The 19,367-nt window shown below is 59.8% G+C and overlaps 1 protein-coding gene across 1 annotated transcript in view; it reads left to right on the top strand.

The window, feature by feature from the left end:
- The window catches only part of NTRK1 (neurotrophic receptor tyrosine kinase 1), a 29,376-nt gene extending 10,383 nt beyond the window's left edge, over positions 1-18,993 (top strand). Inside the window, exons 4-17 of the mRNA XM_073323484.1 lie at positions 2,040-2,108; positions 3,072-3,226; positions 4,321-4,469; positions 5,797-5,923; positions 7,178-7,507; positions 8,362-8,379; positions 9,080-9,138; positions 9,843-9,945; positions 10,946-11,092; positions 11,821-11,951; positions 12,680-12,852; positions 14,780-15,020; positions 16,677-16,835; positions 18,119-18,993. Coding sequence (XP_073179585.1) covers positions 2,040-2,108; positions 3,072-3,226; positions 4,321-4,469; positions 5,797-5,923; positions 7,178-7,507; positions 8,362-8,379; positions 9,080-9,138; positions 9,843-9,945; positions 10,946-11,092; positions 11,821-11,951; positions 12,680-12,852; positions 14,780-15,020; positions 16,677-16,835; positions 18,119-18,304 — 2,047 coding nt within the window. The 3' untranslated portion in view covers positions 18,305-18,993. The remainder of the gene's footprint in view (positions 1-2,039; positions 2,109-3,071; positions 3,227-4,320; positions 4,470-5,796; positions 5,924-7,177; positions 7,508-8,361; positions 8,380-9,079; positions 9,139-9,842; positions 9,946-10,945; positions 11,093-11,820; positions 11,952-12,679; positions 12,853-14,779; positions 15,021-16,676; positions 16,836-18,118) is intronic.
- The last annotated feature ends 374 nt before the right edge of the window (positions 18,994-19,367 follow it).

Genomic DNA, 19,367 nt, shown 5'->3' with positions numbered 1-19,367 from the left:
AGTGTAATGGGCAACCTGTAGCCGTATTGAGATGGGGCCCTGCTGCGCCAGGCGCTGTACATAGGCATCCCGAGAGACAGCCCTCACACTGAAGTGCTTGCGGTTGAAAGAGACAAAAGGTGGGAGGGAAAACTGAGGCACAAAGAGGGGATGTGACTTGCCCAAGGTCACCCAGCAGGCTAGTGGCAGAGCTGAACCCAGGTCTCCGAAATCTTGGATTGTGCCCTCCCGAATGGGCCAGGTTGCCATGTTAGCCAGCCCCTGGCTTCAGCAGCTGATACACATCTATCTATCTATCTGTCCATCTGTCCGTCCATCAGTGTCAGGCACCGGCTAACTCCTGCCCTTGCTGGGTGGCTTTGTTTCCTGCTGCCTAGAGGCCAGGGGGATTGATTGGGCACAGCTGTCTTTCCGACTGAAATCGACCTGAGGAGCAGAACTCGATCCCTCCGCCGCTGGGGCACGGGGTTGTGGGGAGCGGGGCCCTGGTGGAGGGGTGGGGGGGGTGACATGGGCCGCAGGGCCTTGCTGCTGAGTGAGAAATCATCGATCTGAGCAGGAGGGAGGCCCATTCCCAGCGCACCCCGTGGGGAAGCCGCACTGCCCCCAGGCGACTGCATTGGGGCGGGAGTCCCTGTCCCCCGCCCATGTGCATGCAGCAACCCCCTGGCCTGCCCCCATTCCCAGGACAGGTGTCTCTCTCACCTGCTCTCCAGGGATCGGCATCACTCCTCAACCCCTCCATCCCTTCCCACCTCCCCCGGGAAGGTGTCCCCTCCCTCCGGGTGTTTGCAGCTGTTTTGATCCTGCCGTTGGATTGAAGGGGGTAGATCAATAACACGACGCTGAGGAAGGGCGGGGGCAGAACGGGGGTCTCAGCTGCAGTGCGGGGGGCTCCCCTTGATCCCAAGGGGGTTTTAACTTGGTGGGGAGGACGGCTTGGTTCTCTCCTCCAACGCATGATGGAGGGGCCCTGATTCACCCCTCTCTGCCCACAAGGCCATGCTTTGGGGGACAGCAAATGCTTTGCTCCTATAACGCACCTCTCAGGTGCCCCCAGATCCGAACGGCAGCGCTTTCCGCTCCCAAGTGAAAGTGACTGTGCCCAGTACAGGGGCCTGGGTTGACCAAGGTATTTAGGCGCTTAGGAATGCAGAGGAGCAACTTGGGGGGATTTACAAACATGCCTAAGTGAGTTAGACACCTGAGTACCTTCTTCAAACGTCTTTTTGGCCTGATAGCCACAAAACGCACCACAACGGGTAGGCAGCCGGTGAGCTGGGGCCGCTCACGGCCCGTCATGGTGCCCTGCCTTGTCTGCTGGTTTCCTTGTGCTCTGTCTGTCCCCCACCACCTTCTCTCATCTCTTATCAACTCTTTGAATCAGGCACCCTGTCTTCACTGTGTGTCTGTACAGCGCCTTGCACCACGGGGCCCTGCTCCATGACTGGGGCTCTCTGGCGCTCCCACAGGCCCTGCCCTGAGGAGCTGACAATCTGGGCAGGGGGGCACCAGGGATGATCATTTGGAGCAGTTGGGCTCAAGAGCAACCCAGGCAAATTAGGACAGAGAGAAAGTGGGGGGACCTGCATTCAGCCTCTAACTCCCTGGGTGACCTTGGCCAAGGTGACTTAGTGTCTCTGGGTCTCAGTTTCCCTCCTGCCCTTGGAGGGGATAAATACCACTGCAATTGTGCAAAGCAAAGCCACTGTGGTTATAGGACCCTGTTGGCGCCTGATAGATGGGTAAGGCTGAGCCCCTGCCTGAGAGCCCGGAGGTTGTGGAATTGTCTCCGCCGAGGGCAGGGTGGGGGATATTTCTAACCAGGCTGGGGGAAGGGAATGACCCAGTCAGGGTGGACGGGGTCTTTTCAACCTCCCATGAGCTGCCGTATGCTCAGTGGGAGCTGGAGGGCACTTTCCACTGGGTAGGCTTGGGCCAGTTCATTGCAGCCCGGGGAGGAGCGCGGCTTTCTCCGCGTCGCAGTGGGAGGGGGCCCAGGACCGCAGCTCAGCGGGGGTCTCTCTTCCTGCCGGCAGGAACCTCTCCTCCAACTACCTGCAGTCGCTCTCCTGGCGGACGTTCCACCCCCTGGCCCTGCAGGAACTGTAAGTAAACCCGGACGGGGGCCTTTCCCCAAACTGTCGCCTGCCAGGGCAACACTCAGAGCCTGGTGCCCCAGGGTTGCTGCACCGGAATCACTCCGGATTGACACCAGCTGGAGGATCGAGCCCCTCCCCAAAGGTGGGGCCATTGTCGTGGGTGGGCCAACCCCAGAACTGGTGTATGCAGGTGCCACCAGCTAACAATTGCTCTGGATCCGTCCTTCCTTGCCCAAGCATAGGGACAGGGGGATCTGGGGGTGTCGGTTAGTTAGTGAATGCGCCGGGTCTCTATTCAACCCTCTGAATCCACAGACCGGTTTCTGTTTAAATGCCGGGGTGCTGCGCTCTTCTAATTCTGCTCCAGAACTCTGATAGAAACCTCTTTTCAGTTCAGTTCTAGACTCGCGTTCCAGGAGCAGGTTTCCGTGTCTGGTCAAGAGCTCGACTAGAAACCCTTTCCTAATTCAGTCCTAGCCTGCTGTTCCAGGAGCCCATTTGCAGATCGGTTCTAGACCTCTTCTAGGAACCTCTTTCCAGTTCAGTTCTAGACTCGTGTTCTAGGGGCCGGGTTCTAGATCTGCTCTAGAAGGCCATGACCGAGCGGGTTCTATGTTAGGAGAAGGGAACTCTCTTGCCCCTTGAACCGTGCCACTCGTTCTAGACCAGGGATTCTCTTCCTGGGTTTGACAGCCCTGTGTTGGCCCATTAGCTGAATGTTTTGAGGGTCCCTGTCCTCTGCTGGCTCTGCCTCTTCTGGAGCCGAATGAGCTCAGTTCCCATTGTACCCTCTCAATCCCAGATTGCCTGGGACCTGTAGTCCAGGGATGGGGTCGGCTCAGGGGTGAGAGCTTTGTCACCCCGCCAAACTCCAACGGGACCCAAATTTCCCCCAGCTCTGACACAGAGCCCTTAGCACCCCCTCCCTCGTTCCACCTGACCAGCCTCCCGTCCTTCTCCCCCGCCCAGGGTCCTCGTGGGGAACCCCTTCCTGTGCTCGTGTGGGATCCGCTGGCTGCAGCTGTGGCAGGGGAGCGGCCGGGCTGACTTGGGGAACCAGTCCCTGAGTTGCTGGCTGGAGAGAGAGGAAATCCCCCTGGAGGACCTACACATCAAGGGCTGTGGTAGGTCTCCTCCGGGAGAAATGGAGCAGGGTGGAGCTGGGCATGTGAGCGGGGCAGGCTACTGTGCAGGGGAACACGCAGCCTCTCGTGCACTGGCTGTGCCCCATGCGCGCCCCACGGGGACTGGGGCTCTGCTGTGTCTCACGCCGATTCTGCGCCATGTTTGCAGCAGGGTAAATCTGGAGACAATGGGGTGATACTGGGGCACGGGTGTGTGTGGGGGGCAGCAGGGCGTTTTGGTGGGGCGGTACTGGGGGGGGCAGCAGGATCTTCCCGTGGGGCAGTACTGGGGAGGGGCAGCAGGACCTTCCCGTGGGGCAGTACTGGGGGGGGGAGCAGGGCATTCCCCTGGGGCAGTACTGGGGGAGGCAGCAGGCAGAATCCACGTGGGTTCGGCGTTGGCTTGGATGGGTGAACAGGGAGAGCAGAGAAAAAGGAAGCCAAAGGACAGTGAGGGAGGGCCTGGCTTAGGATCCCCCCCCCCTCCCTCCCGCCAGGCTCCTGGCATGGCTGAGACGCCTGTGGGCGCTGTCTCCTCATGATGTCCAGTGATCAGAGGCACGGGCATCACAGCCGGCACGTGTCTCAGCCCGTGTGGTGCCAGTTGACTCCGGCCGAGGACCCAACCTGCTCTCCCTTCTTGCCTGTCTAACTGCCTGTTGATGGCGCTTCCCCGCCCCACCCAGGGCCCTGATCTCCTCAGGGGTCCCAGAAGCAAGGGGAAATCAAATGACCCGCTGGGGTCACGGAGAGTGAGTCGAGTTTCCAACAGGGGCCGGGCCCCAGGGTTCCCTCTGGAGCCCACTGTGGTGCTTTGGGGTTTGCTAATTCAAGGCACCCCATGAAGCCCCTGAGCTTCGGCACCCATGTGAGCACCACCCCCCACGGTGCTGGCCGAACCCGCAGCGTTCTGTCCCAGCAGGTACCAGGCTCGGAGACACCCGGGCTGGATTCTCCAGAGGTCCGGCTGGGATCGGCTCCCGGGTCCTTCCAGTCTCTGGCCATTGGCTCTCCCTGGCCCCTCTCCCCCGAAAGGCAGCGCCTGGGGGTCAGAGCAGCGCCAACGTCTCGTTCTCCTCCCCTCTCTTTGGCAGACCCGCCAGAGATCTGGATTGAGTACCAGGGCGTGCCGGTGCAGCAGGGCGAGAGCGTGAACCTAACGTGCCACTTCACGGGCGAGCCGCGGGCACACGGGCGCTGGATCGTCCCCGACTTGGGACCCGAGCCCCCCGTCATCACCAAGGCAAAGACAATACGGGCGCTATGGTTTGGGGCTCAGAGGGACAACGGCCGGCCCTGGGTGGTCCCCACTGAGGCTGGTTGAAAACTTTCTGTCGAAACGGTCCACAGCCCAGGGAAAATTGTGATTTCCCTCCCCACCCCCTATCTAAAATTTCCAATTTTAGGGAGAAAATTTGAAACAGCCACATTTTTCAAGGAAGAAAGTTGCACTGAAAAAATGTCCACCCCTCATGGCCCCAGAGACCGGGGGTGCCCCACGGAAACCCTTTGGGAGGCCTGAAGCTGAGCCCCGTTTAAATGTAGCTCCCTGCTCGCCAGCTCGCTGTGTGTTGCCGGACAAAACTGCCCCTTCGCTGCAGCAGCACGGCCCAGCGGCTGGAAGCCACGTCCCCAGCAAACCAGTGCGGTGTAGTGGCAGGTGCCTATGGTGCAGAGCCTTGCACTGGCTGACTTCTAATCTTGGCCCTGCCAGTGATGGACTGTAGGACTGCTCTGTGCCTCAGTTTCCCCCATAGGGGATTGTTATCCTTTGTTAATGAAGGATTCCTTAGCTGGGTGGTGCCTGCTAAGTACTCTAGGGCCTCAGTATTTTGAATGCCAGCCACCCCCACCCCCAAACTGCCTCTCCGCAAATATTGAACAGCAGGGATCCTGTGAGGGGAGCTCCCATGGTACATTTCTACTTAGAAGGGTGCCAAGCACTTAAGACACTGGGGTCTGACTCCATGCCTTTGGGAGCTAGTACACCACAAATAACAGTTATAGGGTCAGTATAGCAGTAGCACACAGTGACCCAGATCAGGGCCCGGTTGCGCCAGGTGCTGTACGTACATGTTGTGAAGGAGAGCGCCAGTCCTGCAGAGGTTGCAGGCTAGACAAGGGGCAGGAGGCGAATCAGCGGCAGGGGTGGGAGAGTGATTTGCTCATGGTCATGCAGCAGGCAGTGAACAGAACCCAAGTGTCCTGAGCCCCAGGCCGATTCTCCAACCACTAGACCCTGCTGCCTTGTCCTTTTTATGAGCGAGGACAGGCCATGGGGTGTTTAGTACAAGCGATTGGCCTAAATCCTGCAGAAAGAGGGATATTTGCACCCAGTTCACTTGTGCTGCCCTTGCCCTCTGCAGGCTGGTGTCAGAATAACATGGCAGCATGTCCAAGTCCCTACACTGGTGGCAGCAAATGGAGATTCTCCCATAGTTCAGGCTTTTCCCTGTCAGGCATGAGCTTTTGAATGGCCCTTCCATGCAGGGGGCTACAGATCAGAGTGCGTCACGGCTCTGGTGTCATAGCAGGCTGAGCGCTCTCTCTTGCTCTCTCTGTCCCCACAGAAATCGGACTCGGAAATCACCCTGCAGATCTTCAACGTCTCCTCCGGCTTTAACCGAAAAGACATCACCTGCTGGGCTGAGAACGAGGCAGGCCCCAGCGAGGAAGCTGTGCAGCTGAATGTCACTTGTAAGCGGGACGCGGATCTGACTGGGTAGCTGGAGGCAGGGTTTACGAGAGCGAGGACGGCCCGGTGGCTAGGGAGACCTGGGTTCAAGTCTGTACTCTGCCACAGGCTCCCGGAATGACCTTGGGCGAGTCACTTAGGGTCTGTCAGCACTGCAGCCTGTGGAGACATACCTGAGGTCGTTTGGATCTAGCTAGCTCCAGGAACATCGGCTATGAAGCTGTCATGGCCTCTCAGCCATTGTTGTTCGATGTGGCTAAATCAAAGCTTCGTCTGCGTGGGCTGCAATCACCCCTTCGTCGCTCTGTGCCTCAATTTCCCATGTTTGACATGAAGCTGATAGCTCTGCCTCACAGGGGTGCTGTCTGGATAAGTACGACCGAGATCGGGGAGGGGCTCAGATGCGACGATGGCGGTTGAACCTAAGAGTGAGACGTTTGCCCTGTTCACGGCTGAGAAGCCAGTTTTCCCAGCAGCCAGGTCAGTTTCTGGGGCTCTGTCCCGAGACCAACAGGGCCAAGGGGGCTCGGACCCAGCAGCTCTTTCCTTCCAAGCCCCCACGCCACTGCACGAGGTGCACGTAGATTGCGAGGCAGAGGCTGTAAACTCTGGCTGAGGCTTTTAGCATTGCCTAGGGGATCGGGATGTGTCTAAATCCCTTAGGCGGCTTTGAAAATCTCCGAGAGCGAGAGAGAATGTGAGTGTGTGTGTGTGTACACACACGCGCCACACTTTTGTGGCTACCCACAGAGGATGTCAGAGATCAGGGGGCAGGAGAGGGCTCCTTTAGCTTAAATGCTAGTGGTTTGTGCTTTGGAGCTACAGGTCGCAGGTTCTAATCCTGGGTGGCAGGGGGGCCATCTGGTTGCTTCCTGCAGAGACTCTGCATCTGGCTACTTTGCAGCTGCAAGCGAGCCCCACGGCCTAGGCAGGCGGTCTTGTGCTAACAAGGCTGAGGCTAGTGCACTAAAATTAGCAGGCTGGATGTTCTAGCCCTGACTCAGGAGGGCTTGGGCACCCAAGCTGGAATATCCAGGCTGCTACTTTTAGCACGTGAGCTCGAGCCCCTCTAGCACCCGTCTGGGAGGCTCGTTCCCAGCGGCAGCGTGGACGATCTCTAAGGGGAGCTCCCCTTTGGGAATCCGTAACCCCGGCTGCCCGGCGGGCGTGTGGTTGGGTTAGTGACTGTGCCCCCTGCCTTTGGGCCCTGGGCCAAGGTGCCGGCCTGAGGCCCTGTTTGTCGTCTCTGCTCGCAGTCCCCGCCGTGATCCTGGACCTGCAGGAAGCCATTCCCCAGCACTACTGGTGCATCCCCTTCTCGGTGGATGGCAACCCGAGCCCGGCCCTCCGGTGGCTGTTCAACGGCTCCGCCCTGGTGGAAGGGCAGTACATCCACACCAAGATCGTGGAGTACGAGCACAACTCCACTGTGGCGCATGGCTGCCTGCAGCTAAACCGGCCCACGCACGTCAACAATGGGAACTACACGCTGCTGGCCCGCAACTCGCTGGGCGTCGACGCCCGCACCGTCCCCGGACGCTTCATGGACAACCCCTTCAGCTTCAACCCCGAGGAGCCGATTGTTGGTACAGCTCCCCTTCCCCGCCCTGGGTGCTAATAACCCTGCTGGGCTGGGAACAGAGCCTTCCCCCCACCCCAGGGCGAGTACTAAGGATGGGGAGGAATAGCAGGAACAGGTTTCTGGCTCTGCCACTGCCCTGCCCTGTGACCTTGGGCAAGTCCCTGCTCTGTGCCTCAGTTTCCCCTCCCACCCATTTCAGACCGTGTCTGTGCCGTGCCCGGCACGACGGGGCCCTGATCTCCTCCATGCTCTAGCAATGCCCCCTAATAATAATACTCCATTACGGGGTTGCTCTTGCCCTCCGCAAGGCTCCATAAAAGATCTTGAAGGTTATTTGTCGAGATGGGTCAAGACTGAAGCTAGAGGGGCCAAATCTGGCCCCTCCCTGGAGCAGCCAATAGCACCGGGGCCACGTGGGTGTTTAATGCCACCGCTCCCCCCGGCACTCGCTTCTCACCAACGAGTTCATGAGGGGCAGGGCAGCCTTGGGATTGGAGCGCTATGTCCGACTCCCCCACCCCACTCTGCTTCCGGGCTGGGGCGTGATTCAGCTGGGGTCTTGGTGTGTCTGAGTCTTCTCCTGTTCACACTGGTTTTACACCAGAGTCACTCCATTGGGTGTCGCTCCAGACTTACACCGGAGTGGAAGGACATTCAGGCCCTGGGTTTGGGCTGAACAAAAAGCCAGCAGAGGGGTACTCTGATCCGGATTGGATCCAGGCTGAGGGGCTGCCGGCACTGGATTTGGCCTGCTTAGGGCAGAGGGTGGGGTGGCCAGGGCAGGGGTCCAGGGAACTGGTGCTGATGCTGTACAGAGAGTAACAATACTTTTCCTCCCTGTTTGCCCCGCTGCCGCAGTGTCCCTGCCTCCGGTGGGTGAGTATTTCCTAGGGGGCAGCTGCTTCTTTGTCAGAGATGCCTGAGTGGCTCTGTCCACCCTGGGCGTTGGGAGCCCCAGAACCCTACACACCCCAGCAGGGCTGCATCGCGCCTGCCTGCTCTAGACCCTTCCCTTTGCCCCATTACCAACCCCTCTTTCGGTAGGAGAAGCCGGAGGATCTATGGTGTGAGAGGCTGAATTAATTCAACCAGGGCCTTGGGTAGCTTGTCCTCCATGCCAGGGCTGCCTTCCGGTGAAACTGACAGGATCTTTAGGGCATAACCTAGGGGGGGGGGGTCTTACCTGGATGCACCTGGGAGGTTCTGCAGCAGCCAGGTGCACAGAGGGGTGTGTGACTAGTGCCGTCTCCCGTCCTGGCACTGGCTGGCCCTGTGATCTGGCTCCGTGGTTCAAGTGGAAGCAGGCATCTTGCAGATCATCCTCCAGCATTGCACAGGAGAGAGGATGGGCCTTTGGGGAAGTTCTGTGGGGCCCATACCCCGTATCCCTGCCCCCTGAAAGGGGTGCTTAACGTCTGAACCCCCAGATTTTGCAACTAGCCCCACTCCAAATCCCACACTCATCACTGCTACCCCAAAATAAAACTCTGGAAGCTTTGAGATCCAGCCCTGAATTTTGCAGTTTGCTTCTGTCTCTCAGACTAAGCTAACACTGCTGCCTTTCTCCCTGCTGCAGGCAAGGGGAACAGCACGCTGGACGGGCCGGTGGAAACATCAGAAGAGCACATGTTTGGGGTGAGCTCTGGGAAAGCGGATTTGGGGGACGGGGGAGGGACAGAGGTAACCAAGAATATTCCTGCCTTTGTTGCAGCATGAGGACGGGGCACACATCACCGTAGGGTCTATTGCACCTTTCTGGAAGAAGCTCACTGTCCTTGGCAAACATGAACGAATAAAGCCCCCTATGAGGTGGGTCAGTATCATTACCCCCACTTCACAGGTGGGGAAACTGAGGCACAGAGAGACAAGACCCAGGACTCCTGGGTTCTCTTCTGACCTCCGCTATCAATACCCTGGATGAGCTTGGGCAAGTCACTTCCCCTCTCTGTGCCTCAGTTTCCCACTCTGAGAAATGGGGGTTGTGACATTGACTCACCTTCCAGGTGGCTTGCGGGGCTTAGTTAATAACTGTCAAGGGCTCTGAGGCCCTCAGGTGGCAGCTGCTGGGGCAGGGCAGAGGCCTTCAGTGGCTTATGCCACGTGGCATGTTCTCTGCCCTGCTGGTGGCCATAATGATTTTGCATCACCAAAGCCCTGGGTCCAACCTCCCCTGAGGTGGATGGGGGGGCCCATAAATGGCAGCTGGGCCTTTACCTCTGCGATGGGCCAGTTCGTGCCCCGGGATCCCAGCCCTCGGGCACCAGGAGTCTGGGTCCGAAGCCAAGCCCGGATCGCCCTCCGGCCCCGTGGACTGAGCCGTGTCTCCCCCCTCTCTCCAGGTCTCTGTGGCGGTGGCACTGGCTGTCTTCGCCTGCCTCTTCCTCTCCATCATGCTGATGGTGCTCAACAAATGCGGGCGGCATTCCAAGTTCGGCATGAACCGTAAGTCCCCGTGGCCACTGCAACCCCCTCCTCCTGGCCCACCAACGCTGTGAACGTCAGGGCTGGCGTCACAGGCCTCTGCCGCTTGAGCCGAAGGACTAACTCCGCGGAGTGGTAGCAGTAGTAGGCTGTTATCCCTAAGTGGGTCGGCCACAGGGCCCTTACTGAGCTTGTTGCCACACCGGGCACCGGGCTGTGTGGTGCGTGTACCATGTCCCTGTAAGTGAGGGTGCCGGATTCTCAGACCAAATCCGGGTTCCTGCTTGGCGAGCCGAGATCCCTTCCCACGGGCCCCTCTCTGCCGCTCAGGCCCCACAGCACAGATTTGGTCCTGCTCGTCGTAGTGTGAGTCGGGCCGGGCCCTCAACTAGGGTAATCAAGAGCAAGCCCAGGGGAGCCCCGTCTACACTAGGTGTGGCAACAGCCGAGGCTGCTTTAACCCATGCCTGGAACAGCTCTGGGAGCATTGCCTTCCCCTGTCGCTCCTTGCACTAGGGCCAGGATCAATTCCCCTGCAGGGGCTAAAATGGGGTCAGAGGCTGCCACAGAGTGACCCTCACTCACTTTGCAGAGGGCTCCCCAAAGGTAGGCTCGGGGGACCTAAGGAGAGACCGGCTGGGAGGGTTTTCATCTTCCCCTAGGCTGGAGCCAGGCGGGCACCCCCACCTGTGACCCCAGGGCACCCGGGCATTGATGGGCAACTGCTTTCAGCAGCTCCAGGAGGAGCAGGATTTTAGCACCCCAGTGCCCGGCCCTCCCCATCCCTGTCTGTGCCCCGTTGGGCTGGGAGCCATCAGATCTCTCGGCCCTGCTGCTGGATCTTTGATGAAGATGCCTGCTGGGGTGGGGAGCGCAGGGACAGCCCCCTTGGTAATTACTGCAAAGCTACCCGCTCTGCTCACTGCTCCCCGCTGTCCACCCCCCAGCGGTGGCGGGGGGTGGGGGGGCAGCTAGAGCAGGGGGCTGCTGGAGACTGACATCTCTCCTCTGTCCCACGCAGGGGCGGCCGTGCTGGCCCAGGACGATGACCTGGCCATGTCCTTGCACTTCATGAACTTGAGCAGCAGCCCCCAGTCTTCAGCTGAGAGCAAGCTGGAGGGGCTGAAAACCAACTTCATTGAGAACCCGCAGTACTTCTGCGACACGTGTAAGGGCCGGAGGGGGGTAGGGCGGGTCCGGAGGGGCAGAGTGGGTTCTGGGGAGGATTAAGGGAGGACTGGGGGGGCTCCCAGAGGGCTAAGGAGGGGCAGGGCGGGTCCCAGGGGTGGAGGGGCTGGAAAGGACGTGGGTACCCAGGGGTGTAAATGGGTGCAGTGACGCGGGACTCACTGGCATTCCCTGCCCCGTGCGTGGGGCCCCTCTGGGTTCTTAACAGGGGAAAGGTGCACACACGCCCACGCACGGACGTCCAGCCCCTGGTTGGCCATGGGTCGGGGTGTTGACAGCCAGTCCAGGACTCCCTGTCGAAGAAAAAGCAAAGGAAGGGGGCAGGGGAATCTAGGGGTTCAGAGCTGCTTCCTCCCACCTGGATCCCTTGGCCCCTCCCACCTGGACCTTCTTCTTGGCCCCTCCAGTTCTCCTAACCAGATCCCTCACTACTCTCCCCGGAAGAGCCCCAGACCCCACCCCACCTCTCATGCAGCCAGATCCCTCTGACTTCTCTCCTCCTCCTCCTCCTGACTGGAGCCCCCAGCTCCCCCTTTTTCCAAATTCAACCCTCCCCCAGCCTGCCCTGCCTCCCTGGCCCTCTTTCCCTTCCAGATCCCCGCCCCAAGAGACAGCTGCTCCCCGCCCAGCTCCGCCCCGCCCCTACGTGGGGTGTGTGTGTGTGTGTGGGGTGGGGGGGACGCTTAGCTCAGCCCTTACTCCTTGCAGGCGTCCACCACATCAAGCGCAGGGACATCGTGCTGAAGTGGGAGCTGGGGGAAGGGGCCTTCGGGAAGGTCTTCCTGGCTGAGTGCTACAACCTCATCCCCGAGCAGGAGAAGATGCTTGTGGCCGTCAAGGTAACCCCGTCCCCTCCTCCCAGGGAAACCTCCACGGGGGTGGGGGGGATCCCAGGATCCACCTGGGGGCCTCATGGCTGTCAACATGCTGCAAGTGGCAGCCACTCATGACAGGCAGGGTGGGGCTAGAACCCAGATCCTCCTGAGCTATGGGAGAATCGCCATTTGCTGTCAGCAGTATAGGCCATATGACACACTTTTGAGGAGTTCTGATTCCATCCAGTAGGGGGCACTGGTGAGTGTATAGCCGCATGCCAATGTATTGATTGGGGGCCCAGTCCAGACCCCTTTGAAGATCAGATCCAAATTCGCCCCGGTGGTTCTAGCTCTAGGTGAGACCCAAATGGGCCCCGGTTCTTTCCCAGCTGTGATGGGGACAGTCCCACACGAACGGCGACTGGCCCACTCAGTCCTCCTGGCAGTTAGAGGGGATGGAGCCAGAGGCAGCTCTCTGAGTGCTGCAGTACTGCAGCACATGGCTGAAATCAGGGCCCCGTTGTGCCAGGCGCTGCACGGACGCTAGGGGAGAGAAAATCCCTGCCCTGCAGCGTTTACAGTCTAACTAGGCAGGTTTGTTCCCCGTGTCACACCTGGGGACTGGGGCCCAGAAAGATGAAACGACTTGCCCAGGGTCAGCAGCAGCAGGAAGCCCGGCCACCGCCATGCCCCCGGGGACCCCAGCCCCGGTGCTCACCCTGCCCTCTCTGAGCCCGTCTCCCCGCCTGCAGGCCCTGAAGGAGGCGACGGAGAGCGCCCGGCTGGATTTCCAGCGGGAAGCGGAGCTGCTGACGGTGCTGCAGCATGAGCACATTGTCCGGTTCTATGGGGTGTGCACGGACGGCGAACCCCTCGTCATGGTCTTCGAATACATGAAACACGGAGACCTCAACCGCTTCCTCAGGTGGGGCCCGGCCGGCAGCCAGCACGGGGCAGGGGATGGGGTGGCTCTGGGCTGCTTCTGCCCCTGGCGTAGATTAGAGCAGCCAGTCGGGCTGCTCTAACTTCCCTCCAGTCTGAGGTACCATCCAGCAGCCCAGAATAGCCAGAGTACGGTATCCTTCCCCCAGCACACCCCTCCCCATCCTTGGCCCCCTCTGGCACGGCCCCTGCATGCAGCCCCAAAAGTCTGTTGTGTCAGCCCCACATGCGGTGAACAAGGTGCCCCGTCGCGCTCCAGCACCAGAGGGAGGCCGAGGAGCGAAGGGTCAGTTGTGAGAGGTGGTTTTCACCCAGGATTCAGGAATTGCTGGGGGTGGGGCGACCCAGGCTGCAAGGGGGAAGGATCTTGCGCCCAGTGTGGGGAGAGAAGCCGGGGCGAGAGCGCGGAGAGACGTGGCCCATTGGGTCAGCTGAGATGCAGCTGGGGCGATATATGGAGCCTGAAATGAGCTGGGGGGCTGGAGGTTCGGGAGGGTGGATGAAGCTGTGGGGGGAGCCAGGATGTGGAGAATGGGAGTGGCAAGGTGATGGGAGGCAGAAGCCAGGGAGGGGCGGGGAGGCCAAAGTGGGGGGACAGCCCTGACAGTCCGCCATGGGGTGGGGAACACATGCCCCATCCGCCCTTTAAATAATACACTGTCACCCCCCCCACCCCACACACACACACACCTTGATCCTCACAAGGGCTCTTGGTTGTCTCCCCTCGAAGCCCTGCTCCCCTTCCCCTGAAGCGTTGGGGGCTGTTTGGTGACCCCCAGGGGCCGGGGTGCCAAGCATGGCATCACAACACACGCAAGTCGGCCTGCGCCACACACGCACTCCACACTCGGAGACAGGCCGAGCGACACACCGCCACTTCTCCAGGCTCCCACCGAGCCCTGCCTGGCCCGTGACTCGGGATTATTCGCCCCGTTATGGCGGTCCCTGCCTTGGAGTCCCCCCGCCCCCCTGCTCCATTACCGCGGCAGCTCAGACAGCGGGCCCTGCTAATGCGGCCTCCTTGCAATATTGATTAGATTAGCTGTCTGAGAGGCTGAAATAGAGGGAGATTGGCCATCAGCTGGAATAAGCAGAGACTTTTCGATTGGCCCCCGAGGTATTGGCACTAGACGGGGCCCTGCCAGCGGCATCGCTTAGCGTCCGCGGGATGAGCTCTGAGACCTGCCTTTGATGATTATTGTTATGGGACTTGGCATTAATGGTTCTGCTTCCCCGGAGCCGCGCGGGCCTGTCCCCGGCCTCCTTGCCCAGGCTGTCAGCAGCACTTGGCATCAAACGAGCCCCGTGAGTGCGGGCACCTGGCTGGGAGAGGGGGAAGGTATCCCCCGTGCCCCACCCCACCCCCCCACCCTGCCGGCTGGGTCTGCACCTCAAATCCCAGCCCCACAGGCTTGTGTGGGGGGCAGGGAGCTGGGCTAGCCCCACATCCTCAGACACCCAAACCCCCCCTCCCTCGCCCAAACACACACCCCATAACCCCCTCCCCCATACACACCCTCACATGGATACATTCATAGACACGCCAATACACACATCAACTCACAGACATGCCCTCAAGCTTACACATGCTCACACCTGCCCTCGGGAAGGAATTCCCCACCCCCCCCAGGGTCATATTGGCAGGACTCTTGGGGGCTGGAGGGGGTTCCCCTTTCTCTGCCGTGCAGTGCGTGGGTCGCCTGCTGGGATCACCTGGGCACGTCCCTCCTCGTCAGTTCCCTGCTGGTGCCCGGGCCTCGGGCCTTGGTGGCACCTCGGTCTGGCCGCACCCAGGACCGCTTGCACTTCCGCCGTGGCCTAGAGTGATTCAGAGCCCGACTCTGAAGAATCGGGTCGGTTCCGGTCCACTTGAGCCTGGCCTCACCACAGCCCGCCCTTGCCCTGCCCAGATCCCACGGGCCAGATGCCAAGATCCTGGATAATGGGAACGGCCAGTCTTTCGGGCAGCTGACCCTGAGCCAGATGTTGCAGATCGCCACCCAGATCGCCTCGGGCATGGTCTACCTGGCCTCGCTCCACTTCGTCCACCGCGACCTGGCCACGCGCAACTGTCTGGTGGGCCGCAGCCTGGTGGTGAAGATTGGGGACTTCGGCATGTCCCGGGACATCTACAGCACGGACTACTACCGGGTGAGCTCCCGGGGCGGGGCAAGGGCCTGAGTCTGCTGCCAAACCTGCCCAGGGCCCAATCCACAGCCTCGCAGAGTCAATCAGGGCCTTTCCGTCGGTGCCAGTGGGCGCAGCAGGAGTGGATGCTACTGGCCTGGGCTGGCAGAGCGCTCTCAGAGAGCTGTGTCTGTCCCTCCCTTGACAAGGGTGGCCATGTCCCTGGTCTCCAAACTCCTACCGCTGTCACGGTCTCCCAGTGTCTCCTCTGCCCGCCCCTCCTCAGTGCCTGTCTCCCTTCCGATTAGGCCCCATCAGGTTTGGGGTCAAGGCTCAGGCCTCAACACTTGGGAGAAAACGCAAGTTGCCTCGTAACTCACTGTCAATGTCTGTGTCTCATCCCCCTCACTGCCACTTAGAGGATAACAGCCTACTGCTGCTGCCAGCTAGTGGAGCTCAGAGGCTGGTCCATATAGAGGATAACAGCCTACAATTACTGCCAGCTAATGGAGTTCAGTGGCTGGTCTGTATAGATGACAGCCTAATGCTACCAGCTAATGGAATTCAGTGGCTGGGCCATATAAAGGATAACAGCCTACTACTGCTGCCAGCTATCAGAGTTACTCTGATAGAAATCTGTGCTTTGTAGGTCCTGTGTTTGAACCCCATTAGGGATCCCATCAGCCAATTCTTTGCCCCCCGTTTCCCAAGCACCCCTCTGCCCAGGTCCGTGAGGCTATGTTCAGTGCCAGTGGAGGGCTTTCCCCTCCTGTGCTTCGTTAACTAGAGACAGTGCTTCCCTCGAAGACCCCAGCCCACTCTCCCCCGTTGCTTGAAAGTGCAGTGTCAGTCGCTAGCTGCCCCGGCGTAACCAATGCACGGGAAGAGTGAGGCTTCTCGGAGCAAACGCATCGCAAGCCATGTGCCCGGCCAGCTGGAGGAGAGACCCATCCATCTCCTCGAGAGCTCTGCTGGGATCGGGCTCTGGGGCAGGCAGGGGGCTCCGAGGGGCCTCTTCCAATTTTCCCTTTTAGCTCCTGCCCCACCTCAGTCCCCCTATGCATATTTAATGGGGCCTGCGATGGAAAAGGGAGCGCAGAGCACTTAGCGAGTGGAAAGGCAGCGCTGCCAGGAGGGGGGGAGGGGCCCCCGATGGGCTGCTGTGAAAGGATTAATAAAAGGAGAGAGAGAGAGATGGCATGAAAGGAGCCCCTTTCTGGGCCCGATTCTGTTCTGCCGGTGTAAATCAGGAGTGACTCTGGTCTCACGCTGGTGTGAGCAAATGGAGAATCCAGCCCCGCCCCTTTCATCTCTCTCCCCTCTCTTTTTTCTTTCTGTCCTGCTCCTTCCCTCTGTCATTCTTCCTGCTTGGTTTTTTCTTTTCTTTCTTTTCCCACTTTTTCCTTGTTTTACATTCTTCCTTCTCCTTCTTTCCTCTTTCATTCTTTCTCTCAACTTTTCTCTTTAATTTTCTGTGTCTCAAACCTTTTTCTTTCTCATCTCGTTCTCTCTCATCTTTCTTTGGCTTTTTCAAACGACTTCCTTCCATCTCTTTCTTTTCTCTCTTTTTTTTCTTTTTCTCTCTCTTCCTTTCTTGTTTTTCTGCCTGCTGCAATATCCTGGCTCCGCCCGCCTCCCCGCCCCTCTGGCTAACCCATCCTCCCCTGGTCTCTCTGGCAGGTGGGCGGACGCACCATGCTGCCCATCCGCTGGATGCCCCCGGAGAGCATCCTCTACAGGAAGTTCACCGCCGAAAGTGACATCTGGAGCTTTGGGGTGGTTCTCTGGGAGATCTTCACCTACGGGAAGCAGCCCTGGTACCAGCTGTCCAACACTGAGGTGAAGGGTGGCTCGGCGAGTGTGGGGTGGGTGGCAATACCACGGCTGGGGTCAGGGAGAACGGCTGGGTTAGTTCCAGGGAGCAGGGTCTTTGAGCTGCTGATTTTCTGATGGCCAAGAAGTCAGCTAGGGGGAAAGGAGATGGGCTAAGAAATAAGGGGGGACCCCACTGAGGACCCCATCCCCCATGGCTTAAAGCAGGAAGCCCATAGCATGCTGTCCCTCATGTGGCAGTACAGTCTAGAGGTTACAGCCGGGAGCTGGGAGTTGTGACTCCTGGGTTCTGTCGACAGCTCTGGGAGGAGGCGGAACGGGAGTCAGGATGCCTGGGTTCCACTGTGCAGTCTAGGGGCCTGAGCAAGGGACTGGGGATCAGGACTTCAGGGTCCTATCCCCAGCTCTTCCACTGGCTTGCGTGTCCTCAGCTTCCGTCCCCTGCGTCCATCGGGGCTAAGAACCTTCACTGGGTGGGGATCAGTTTGCAGGATCCTCACACGACGAGATGCCAGGGAATATGGGCAAAATACCCTCCGCCTCTAACATGGCCCTGCCGGTCCGGCTCTCCGGGATGTCTTGGGCTGAGCAGAGAGGGGCCAGCCTGGCTCTGGGGCTTATGGGAGTGGGGGTATGAGGGGGGCAATATTTCAGTTCTCTGAAGCGTGAAAGATCTGATTCAATTTGCCGGCCCGGGGTGAAACCTGACCTGCCCCTAACGAACTCACTGCGTGGCCTAAGAGCTTCCTTGCCCATCCCTTAGTCTAATGTTCCCCAGAGCAGATGGGGAGTCCCTGGGAGCCGACTGATGGTTCTTTCTCTCCCTTCTGCTGAGCCCAGGAGGATTCTGGGGGCGGGAGCCCGGTGTGCAAGGGAGATTGTCGCAGTGTCTCTTGGTTTAGTGTCGATGACACTGTTCACCTCAGGACGACAAAGCACCCCAGTCTGCTGGCCTCAGTGGACAGACTCCCATGGCCCCCAGATCAGAACAGTTAAGGGCCGGTTGGAATTGGGCAGGGAGTGGGTCATCACCAATTTATAGATGGGGAAACCGAAGCACAGAGCAGCGAAGTGACAAGGGACTCAGCAGCAGAGCTGGGAAAGGACCTGGGAGTCCTGACTCCCCTTCCTGTGCCTTACCCCCAGCACCATCCTGTGCCCCCAGAGGGAATGGTATAGCTAAGCTCATTACTGGGCAGAGAGAGCGCATCGGCCCTGTCCTCCGCTCAGGGCAAGTCGTTGCGGGGTTGAAACCCAGACACTTCATCTCCTCTTCCGCTTCTCCGCAGGCCATTGAGTGCATCACGCAGGGCCGGGAGCTGGAGCGGCCCCGAACCTGCCCCTCGGAGGTGTACGACATAATGCAGGGTTGCTGGCAGCGGGAACCCCAGCAACGGCAGAACATTAAGGAGATTCACAGCCGGCTCCAGGCCCTGGTCAAGGCCCCTCCAGTCTACCTGGACGTCCTGGGCTAAGGACGGGGATAGAGAGGGGCAAGGAAACCGGCTCTTCCTTCGGGACAACCCCACCGGGATCCTCCTCCCACCTCCTTGCCTGCCCCTCGCCCCATCGACGCAACGGCCAGGATCCCACCCCCATCCTGGGGACAGAGGTGGTGGGACCACAGAGAGGTTCCCTGCCTCTGGCCTCGGCGGTACTGTTCCCTCGGGCAAGGGCGTCAGGATGGGACCGGGTTCCCCAAGACCCTGTCAACGTCACACGAAAGTCGCTCCCTTCAGCCTCCCTTCAGCTCTGGCTGGCGGCCCGGGCCGCTGCCCTTTGCCCCCCGAGAGCAATGGCAGGAGGGCACGCATGGCCCTCAATTCAGACTCAGCCTCCCCAGAAGCCTCCTCACCCGCCAAAGACAGACGGACGCTAAAGGGCCTGATGGAGGACACCCTCCACCTCAGCGGATGGGGGGCCCCTGCCCCATGTCTCTTCCTACAGCAGACTCCACCCAGGCACTGCGACCCTCCTTCTGCTCCCTGCTAGGTGACGTGGACACATCAGTTATTAGTTACCCGCTGGCTGAAGGACTGATGGCAGCAGTGTCTATTTCAGGGGGAGGATGCTTCATGGGCTCAGGCCCCCCAGGTTTGGGGGAAGGCCAGCGGGAGGGGTGGGGAAGTGCTGTTGAATGGTATGAACGTGTTTAACGCTATTTATCACTATACACGCTAGCTCTTCACTGTACTGGCTTATCTGGGGTGGGGTGGGGTGTGGGGGGGGAGTGGGGCCAAGTCCTGGGGCTAATTGATTGTAAGTAACGGGATGTTTGTCCGCCACAGGGCTGGCTGTGAAATCCCTTCGCAGCTTTTGGGCCTGGAACTCGTTTGCTGAGGCTGCGTTAACGACACCCACCTCTAAGCGTCCAGACGTCCACACTGCAGTCCTGGGCTGTGATTGCAGCTCGCCACGATCTAGCCGGCTCTGGGACAGAAAGCAGCGAAGCCCAAGCAGCACCGGCTTGAGTGTGAGCTGTACCGGCCTGCCCGGGACCCTGGGGGATTACTCGGGTGGGGCAGGCCCTTGCCCACA

Source organism: Lepidochelys kempii, chromosome 24, assembly GCF_965140265.1.
Source record: "Lepidochelys kempii isolate rLepKem1 chromosome 24, rLepKem1.hap2, whole genome shotgun sequence".
In the NCBI taxonomy this organism is placed as follows: Eukaryota; Metazoa; Chordata; order Testudines; family Cheloniidae; genus Lepidochelys; species Lepidochelys kempii.
The sequence above is the reverse complement of the archived record's forward strand: the minus strand, read 5'-3'. Positions and strand labels throughout refer to the sequence as shown.